Source organism: Borostomias antarcticus (assembly GCF_949987555.1).
Source record: "Borostomias antarcticus genome assembly, chromosome: 26".
Taxonomy (NCBI): Eukaryota; Metazoa; Chordata; class Actinopteri; order Stomiiformes; family Stomiidae; genus Borostomias; species Borostomias antarcticus.
The window spans coordinates 1470362-1480517 of record NC_140259.1 but is presented as its reverse complement, the minus strand read 5'-3'; the positions used below and the strand labels follow the sequence as shown (position 1 = coordinate 1480517).

General features: G+C 43.6%; 1 protein-coding gene across 1 annotated transcript; it reads left to right on the top strand.

Annotated features, from left to right (window-relative positions):
* Positions 1-3024: 3024 nt before the first annotated feature.
* On the top strand, positions 3025-9246 carry LOC311326134 (ribosomal RNA-processing protein 7 homolog A-like; the record flags this gene model as incomplete). The annotated part of the gene is made up of 7 exons (XM_084458976.1): positions 3025-3085; positions 3356-3498; positions 3823-3948; positions 8219-8342; positions 8458-8555; positions 8818-9025; positions 9161-9246. 7 exons carry the CDS (start codon positions 3025-3027, stop codon positions 9244-9246), a joined length of 846 nt encoding a protein of 281 aa, XP_084315102.1.
* Positions 9247-10156: the final 910 nt, after the last annotated feature.

Here is a 10156-nt window from a genome sequence, read left to right as displayed (position 1 = left end):
GATGCCAATTTGGGGATGTGGGATCAGCAGGTTTCTGTCATGATCACCGCATCGATGCCTTTTGGCTGGAGGTAGAGGCCTTTAAAGATGCCGGAGGAAATCAGTGCTTTCAGGATGTGGCACTTGGCGCAATCATACTGCGCACTCTGCCCATATCAAATGCTCATGTGGAGAGAGAATTTTCCCAAGTGACGCTAAAGATGATGGCAGAAATTGCATGGGACCCGCTGAGCAAAGACACGTCTAAAAGACGTCTTTTAGATGTCTTTTTTGTCTTTTTCGGACGTCCAAAGACATCCAATTAGGAGCCAGAATGAATATTTTTTTTAGATGTTCAAATATTGAACCCGTTCTGAACATCCGCAGACGTCTTAGAGGGGTCCAAGCCAGACGTTTGAATATTGAGGGGTCCAGCAGACGTACAAATGGGGTTCTGGACCGACGGACGTTATTAAGACGTGATCTGAACGTCTCCCTGACGTTGCGTGTTTGCAGGGAACGTTCCACCCTCCCCGACAGCTTTGACTCAACCATCTATTAATACTTGCTAATTAGCAAGTTCACCACATGTACAAAGTTTTACATTGACGAGTTACATTAGAAGTTGGAATGGACTCCTGGCCTGTTCGGCAAGACATTTTTACTTAATACTATACAGCAGGTGTTTCTGAATGTCGCATCATTGAGTGATTCATTACTTGTGTCTCTGCCTGCCTGAGTCACACTCCTGACTCGGTTATTGTAGGCGAGCAGGCAGGGTATTCATGGGTGGTTATACAGGTGGTTATATAGGCCTACCATTGGAAGTTTTGTAGCCTAGTCCACTTGTCACATTCTGCGGTTTCTTGTCACCACTAAAGCTTGTTATCTAGCTTGTCATCTTATCTTGAGTTGCTCTTGTCTATGACCGCAGCACCGCCGTTCCTCTGTTCATGATATAGCCATGCTTCTCATGTGTTATTATAATTTGTTGCCTGCATTATCATTTCTTTGACTATTTGATGGGATTACGCAACTTTCTCTCTGTCGTAGGCTGTGTGACATGTGTAGGCGTGTGTTGCAGTTTACCACGAGTTATTATTTTCGGTATTTCAACTGAAAGGCATTTTTCTTAGCATGCACTGCTATATATTATATGCTATTATATTTGGGCGGTTTTTTATCACATTCGGCGAATTTTGAGCACTCATTTGGCTGGAAAACATCACACCAATCTGGCAACCCTGATCAGAAGCCAGAGTCAATACCGGAACAGAAACGCGGAAAGGCTGGAAATACGAAAACACAAACAACAATGGCGACTCACAGGGCAGAATCTTTTGTTTGGACAGATAGTGAGGTAGAATTGCTCCTTAATGTCACCAATGAATACAATGTAAACACAATAAATAAATAAAAATCTTTGCTCGTCCAGGCGCCTCTGTTCGTTGACCAGGTTAAGCAGCTGGATATGACACCCAAAGACTGCCGACAGCATGCTAATAAGTAGCAACAACATTTTTCTTATGTTTACCATTTTACCTCAACCACTAACACATACGCAACCGCTGAAACCGGAATTGTTCTCCGGTTTCAAACGAACACGGTTTCAGGGGCCCGAAAGCTTGGTTGCATGTGGACGAACAGAACCGCGAAGACAAAGGCACGGGTGCAGAAGTACACGGGCTCGTGTGATCAATGCATAGCTACTAAAACCCCTCCCATGAATTAAGAACGGTCCCTAAGATCACGATTCATCAGCTAGCGTGTTGACTTGGCTCCAGGCTTAAAACCCTTTAATGATTTTAAAGAACGAACCCTAAATGTATGAGAAATTCACTTTCTAAACCGAAGCCCAAAACCGTTGAGCTCTAATATAAAAATGAACATACAACTTACCGAATTGAAGATTGTTGTAGCCTACAGTGAAAGGTTGGTGAAGAGGTTGTGATGGAAACGTGTGTTTTCTAAAAAGAATGAAGAGCGTGTCTCTTGTTTTCTTCAGATGGATAAAGGATATGCTATTCCAAATCTTTACAGGCGTGACAAACGGGGAAAGGGTCCCAAGGTAGAGAGAGACGGATTACAAACAGTCACGGCTACTTGACTACTTCTTTTGAAAGCCCTTAGCCAATCGGTGAAAGCCGGGAACAATGACGCGTTGAAACACGAGTAGCTGATTGGCTCAATGCAATCGATAGAGGAAGCAGGAAGTGCACGTGCCAAAGAGATGCCGCAGGAAACCGCATATAAATAACGTTCCGTCTTCCTACACTGTCAATTATTGCAGATTATTTTACAGCACTCAAACATTTGTTTTTCTCACACTGATTTAATTGCCTCAAACAAAATCGAAGACAAAAATAGGAGAACATCACTTTATCCCTATATCACTTGACTTGTAGCAAACTCTTAAAAGCCTGTATTCATAGCCGACATAAAATAAATCTATAGGCCTAGGTCTACGTCAAATGTAGCCTACATCATATATTCCTTTCCATTAGGCTGCGATATGCAAATGTCTCTTCACAAAAGAAGGAATGCTGCCAAAGAGGCATAGGAGTAAGTTATTAATTGATTTATGTATTTGTCTCGGGACAGTGTTATAGTATTCATTTAGTTAGAGTTCATTTGAAAAAACATATTTCCGTTTGGACTTTTGACCATTTCTCATCATACATGGATTTAATTATAGTGATTTATATTTGTATTATAAATCCTAAACATTTTTCCCATAAATCACCTAAACATGCCATGGTGACGGCCCTGTCCCGGTCGGTTCCGGTGGAGTGGGGAGTCCGTCCCACATTTGGCTTTCCATTTATATCCCCTCCCCCTCGGTTGAGAGTGCCGTCCACAGCTGAGAGTGACATTCATTTGGAGGGACACTCGGTGGTGGAGTGGGAGTGGGTAAGGGGTGGTTTGGGATTGGGCCGAAGTAAATCGCTTCCTGGCCCCTTGGGGGTTGTATCGTTCTATTAATACATCCATGCTCTGGGGTCACTTCGGGGCTATGTACTTCCTATGTCAGAGGCCACAATAAAGATGGCGCCGTCCAAGACGCAACATGCCAGCCAGGCTTATATTATTCCAGGAGGATTTACTGGTAAGTAAAGCATTTGTTTCACGAATAAGGTTATAGAATGAGATAAACGCGTTAACCGATTTTAAAAAAAAAGATTGTCCAAATGCTAACGTAGCCCGAGCTCCATATAGGCTACATACGATGCGTGGTGTTCTTATGCCCGCTAGCTTACTAAAATGACTTTGTAATTCGTTAAATATTTGGCTTCTGCTGTATTTTATTTAATAGAAATGTTACTTAATAAAACATAAAACGTATTTTATTGACGTGTCCGTCTTCTCTGTCTGTCAGTGCTGTCCCTGCAGTTCAGTTCGGACTGTGCTGCGCAGCACAGAGTGTGCTTAAAAGAGCACAAGGTGCGAACAGAGAAGACCTCACAACGACCCTTCGACAGAACGCTGTTCGCCATCAACATTCCTCCCTATTGCACAGAGGTATAGTGTCACATCCATCTAGCTAGTCCCCACCTATTTATATATTAATACATACATGGTCTCCACTTACACTGGAGCTGAGTAGGGTGACAGTCTACTGCTACTGTGATTCAGCAGGGGTATCTAAAGTCGACTGAACATGCTTTTGTATACTGTTACATAAACAAAAGCTTACAGAGTCAATTGTGGCTTAGACTCGGCTTCCCCAGACTGCTGCATCCCTATCCAATGGGTGTAACCTTTAGAGAGAGTAATCCCAGTGTGGTCTGTACAGGAAAGATATATTCAGTGTGTTTTCTCCCACCATCGTTCTCCCTCCTCCAGAGTATCGTAAAGGAACTGTTCTCTCAGTTTGGTCCTGTTCAATCCGTGGAGCTGAGGGAGAAACCAGGGTCCTTGGAGCACTCAGGACCCAAACTGGCCAAGTACTTCACACCAGCACAGAAGCAAGTATGTCTCTCTATGAAGATTAAATGCATTAACACAATTGGCTGGATTGCACCTGTCGGAACATCCCTGCTTCCCAATAGATCCAGAGCAACTGTTTCCCTCAAATGAACAGAGAAGATCTGTCTTTGTGATGGACTTGGGTCTGGGCGATTGTGTCATACTTGTAGGGCACAATCCTCAGCAGGGCGGAGCCTCGAGGGGGCACATGTCCTCCAGGGCGCACTCGCTTTCACTCACGAAGAATGCAAGTTGCGCCTCGGAAGATAATAATGGAAATTGCAATTTATCGTCGTCATATCCCCTGTTGTTACGCGTAAGCACTTGTATGTTTGCCGATTTGATATAAACGCATGGCTGTGTTCTATACCTAGAGCCAAATCTGTTTGGAAATACTGCCCCTCCCAAGTGGGGGCAGATTTAACTGATGAAGACGTGGCCTTAAACTTTGCATCATTTATGATTGTTATTAATGTTCCTGAAGGCAACCTCAGATGATTTTTATGTGCCTGTATGAGGTAGGCCTATTTTTCATAATGGCCTACTATTAGTTCCAACTGTGCTTTACACACGATAACGCACCCAAAAAGGGACCCTGTTTAAAAAAAACACGTAACCACATACCCTAAATAATTTTATTCCCTTGCCAGACAACTTGGCTCACCAAGGAACGATTGCTTGTCCATAGTCGCTTGAACATTTGGACACTTTAGAAGTCAAATGTCATTGGAAACCAGTGCGCACAGCTCCATCTGAGATCAACAGGGATGATTTTACCCAGTCGCAACTAGACATCATTCGAACTACAAATAGGCTGCTTGTTGTTGATGTCACATTTGCTTTCGGACTTCTGTTCCACTCCTTTGATTTCTAGCCCTTTATTCACCAGGAGAAAACACAAGAGTAACATATTGGCAACCGAGAGCAACAAGAGTTATGGAGTTGAATTGACACGGTTCTTATGACGCGTTGCCAAACCCTTGCACGGTACAAGGGTCCGCTCCTCAATGTGTTTTCCATGTTCGGCCTCTTCGCTTTAGTAGACTATACTGCCCTGCGTTGCCTGTTATTGTATGCTATTCTAATATAACCAGCGGGCGTTGCAATAACATTCTGAACGAGACCTAGGACTAGCCTATTAACTGCAGAGGTAGAGACCTACTGCATAGAAAAATGATTAGAAATAACATAGTAATTTGCTATATAATAGTAGTAGTAGTAGTAGTGGTAGTAGTGCTACACCATGAAGCCCAAGGTAGTCAATATGGATGAAAGACAGGTCATTTTTAGGTTTACATCATATCTGTGTGTGGTTAAATATTCTTAAAAATTACGGTTACTCTTGTTCCAGTAATTAAAGACAAAGCTGGTAAAGTAGGTAGTATTGATAACTACAGATCCATAGCACTAGCCAGCATTCTGTCCAAAGTGCTTGAAAAACTGCTGCTTGAGAGGTTAAGTGTCTATATAACCACCACTGATAATCAATTCGGCTTTAAGCCCAGGCACAGTACTGACCTATGTACAGTATAAATGCTCTAAAAGAAGCGGTAGAGACACATAGAAGGCAGGGCTCTACTATGCTTATTGGTTTCATTGATGCATCCAAAGCCTTTGACCGCGTCCACCACTACAAGCTTTTTAACAAGCTTAAGCTTAGGGGTGTGCCTAGTATACTAGTACGCATCCTAGCTTACTGGTATGCTAACCAGCGGATGCAGGTAAAATGGGGGAGCATATTATCCACCCCGTTCAATGTTGGTAATGGGGTCCAGCAGGGAGGGCTTTTATCCCCAGCCCTCTTCAATCTCTATATGGACGACCTGTCTAAGCAGCTGGGGGGGTGCAGGACAGGATGCATGATAGGTGAGACCCTGATCAACCATTTTATGTACGCGGATGACCTGATGACCTGGCCATTCTATCCCCCAGTAGCGCTGGGTTTCAACAGTTGCTTAATATCTGCTCAGTCTATGGTGTTGATTTTGATGTTAAGTATAATGCCAAAAAGAGTATGGTACTGATATGTAGGACTAAGGAAGACCTGGAACTTGAGTTTCCTGTGTTTCATCTCTCAGGGCAAACCCTGTGTGTGTCCAATAGTACAAAATACCTGGGACACATTATCACTGACACAATGGAGGATGACGCTGATATGTACAGACAGAGGAGAATGCTCTATGTCCAAGCTAATATACTGGTCACAAAATGTCACTACTGTACTGTTGATGTTAAAGTGACCCTGGATGTTAAAGTGACCCTGTTTAGAGCTGACTGCACCCCTCTCTATACAGCTCCCCTCTGGGTGAACTAGAAGAAGGAGAGCTTGCGCAAGCTGCAGGTAGCTTACAATGACTGCCTTAGGATTCTGCTGAAGAAACCCAGGAGTACCGGAGCCAGTGAGCTTTTTTGTGACCTTGGACTTACCACCTTCATGGCCCTGTTGAGGAACCTGACCTTCAAATTTATGTGCAGACTTGACCGCTCTCTGAATGACATAATTGAACTGATGACAGATCCTGGCCGTAGCTCTGTCAGGTACTTGTCTACCATCCGGGAACACTGGCATGAGTGCCTCTCTTAGCCTTTGTGCCTGTTATGTGCTTCTAATTGTGTGTGTGTGTATATATATATATATAATGTATATATTATATATATATGTCTTTACTGTGGGCTACGAGCCTGTAATAAAGTTTATATAGGCCTACATTTTACACATTGGTGTGACAGGTGTGTGAAAACCTGGCAGAAGCAGTGTTATTAATAAAGGATGATGTTAAATGATGTCTTATTTGGATATGTGCGTGATATTGTTGTAGGCTCCCGCAGGGCACGGTAGCCTATGAGTAATAATTGGTCAAGAGTTCATATAACACGTAATGTCACCTCCAGTAAATAATAAAAATGTAATCTACCGTACCTGAAAGACTTGGATACGTATTATATTACAAACTATTCATTTAAATGTAACTATTTTAACTATGACTAAAAACCAAATGATTCGGGACACAGAAGAAAATGGTAAATTGCGTTTATATCAAAAACGGCAAACATACAAGTACTTACTTGCAACAACATAGGGGATATGATGACAATAAATTCCAATTTCCATTATCTTATTCTGACACGCAACTTGAATTGCATTCCTTCACAAGTGAGACTGGCCCAATCCCAAACCACCCCCTACCCACTCCGACTCCGCCACCAAGTGTCCCTCCAAATGAATGTCACTCGCAGATGTGGACGGCATTCTCAACCGATGAGGAGGGTATATAAATGGAAAGCCAAATGTGGGACGGACTCCCCACTCCACCGGAACCGACCGGGACAGGGCCGTCACCATGGCATGTTTAGGTGATTTATGTGAAAAATGTTTATGATTTATAATACAAATATAAATCACTATAATTAAATCCATGTATGATGAGAAATGGAAAAAAAAAAAAACACATGTTTTTTCAAATGAACTCTAACTAAATGAATACTATAACACTGTCCCGAGACAAATACATAAATCAATTAATAACTTACTCCCATGCCTCTGGCAACATTCCTTCTTGTGAGAAGAGGCATTTGCATATCGCAGCCTCAGTTGCTTTGTCTGTTCCATTGTCCCTGTAAATAATGGAATATATGATGTACATTTGACGCAGACCTAGGCCTATTGAGATTTATTTGATGTCGGCTATGAATACAGGCTTTTAAGAGTTTGCTACAAGTCAAGTAATCTAGGGATAAAGTGATGTTCTCCTATTTTTGGTTTTATCTTTTGACACCACATTCTGCGATTTTGTTTTAGGCAGTGAAATCAGTCTGAGAAAAACAAATGTTTGAGTAAAATAATCTAAAATAATTAACAGTGTAGGAAGACAGAACTTTATATGCGGTTTCCTGCGGCATCTCTTTGGCACGTGCACTTCCTGCTTCGGCTATCGGGAGCTTTCACCGATGCAGGCTTGCTATTTAAGGGGTTGACAGCCCACTCACACTCCAAGCGCACTCCGCGCTAATTGGTTTGGGACGGCCCTTAACATGGCGAAGCTCGGCGTGAACGCCGGAGGGGGAGTGGATAGGGCGAAGGCTTAGGGGGTGGTTTGAGATTGGGCCAGTGAGCGTTTTTCTTCCTCATCGGACATCAGTGCACCCGGGACGTCATGCGCCGCCATGCTGAGGATTGCGCCCTACAAGCATGGAATTCTGGGGGACAGTGTCCTTGTCATACGGCGGCCTTGGTCAGTAACGTCCACCTTACCCCTGTGCTTGTGTCTTTCAGGGGTTCCGAGTGGGTTACATTGTATTCCAAAACGCCTCCACCGTAGCAGTGGCTAAGTCCCACCCCCACGATGTCCCACTGGTGGTCTCCACCGCGCAGCAGCCCATGAGAACGGGCGTACAGAGTGAGTAGCGCTGAATAAACTAGCTTGTGTTAAATACGTGTAGTGTTGGTTTTCTGAGAGGGAAGGATACTGTAAACTTGACATCCCCACGCTCACGAGGTTTGTATTTTCACAGAATGGATCCAACAGTACAGACGGGCGTTTGTTCAGCCAGACAAGCTACAGGAAGCGGTCGACTTCTTCATTCAGGGCTATGACAAGAGGAAAGACGAGGTGAGGTCTCTCCTCTTTATTTCCTCAGCCTCGTCGCATGGGTTGAGTCTCACGTCTTCCCTCTATTCACGGCATCTGTATATTTATATTCTTTTGCCCTCTGATTTCATGAAGTGCCATATAAATAACATCATCATCATCTTTGACATGTTCATGAGTCTCCGATCCCCTCAAATCTATGCATAACAGGAAGAACTTTTAGTCATTTCGGGACCATAGATGTCTGTGCCTGATAGCGCGTATGTTTCTCCCGCTCTCCCAGGAGGCGGAAAGACAGAAGAAGGAGCTGGAGGAGCAGGTGGCGGACGAGGAGGGCTGGGTGAAGGTCACCAGAGGAAGCCGCGGGGCCAAAGCCCGCCCGCGCAGCGAGGCGGCCAACCAGAGGACCCTGCATAAGGAGAACAGGAAGAAGCAGAGGAAGGAGCTGATCAACTTCTACACCTGGCAGCACAGGAACACGCAGAAAGAACGTATGTCATGGTTACGTCTCATTAGGACTGTGGCATTGCAAGACCGGTCACTGAACTGCACCTCACTGTGACCTTGGGAGAAAATCGGCTCAACAAACCTGAAAATATACTTAACCCCCGACCCCTCTCTTCCAGATATTGCTGAATTGAGGAAAAAGTTTGAAGAGGACAAGCAGAGGATCGCTTTGCTGAGAACACAGAGGAAGTTTCGACCTTATTAAATCAACAAGGCCCTCTTTCTCCCCTGTTTTATCACCCTAGTTATTTTTGTCTGCAATAAATCATCCATCAGTTAAATCTATTTAGATGTGCTTTATTTATGTATGTATTATAGATACGCAAGTTCACTATAGAGTTTACCTCTGTATCACATTTAAATGAGTCATACGGTCAAGTGTGTTCTACTGGGAAGCCTTCATACAGTAATTTGGAGTGTCACTTCTATCGTGTACTCTAGTAATTCAGTTTACATTACACTCCCTATGAATCCCTCAGCCTGAATGTAATCTTTGTATCAAAGGTTAAAAAACCATTTGATGTATTGGAAATTAGAATAGGTGTGCATAGAAAACTGACAATTTCTGTATTATAGCACTAAAAAGAGACTTGAAATGGAGTGGAGGTGTTTTATTTTGGTTGTTCAGCGTCCTGGCTGGGATTATCATGCCTGGATTCCTCCTCAGTGACATTGTGTGTTTGTTCTGCTGACGCACGTCTCCTTATCCTCCGCCAAGCTGAGAAGAGCAGGATGAATACGATGGACAGACAAATGACAGCAATGGTGTATAAGGACACCTCTAACACTAAAAGAGAGGGAGCAGGAACACAAGAAAATGTATTAGTATTGAATACTGTGAATATTACCATTTGTTACTATTTTACTGGATTCATTGTGTGGGTTATTTAACTACAACATATCACATATACATGTTGTCTTTCTGCTATACTTCTGTCTGTTCTTTGAAGTATTTTTAATGTTTTCATGTTTCCTGCATGTGTGCCAAAGCTGTAGCTGGTAGGAGCGTACCTGTGCCCAGCCGAGCCACTGGCTGTTTCTCCGCTCCAGTTCCCCTCTGACCGAACAGCAGAGGGCCGAAGGAGACCAGCTGGGCCTGCTGAGAGTCGAGTCCC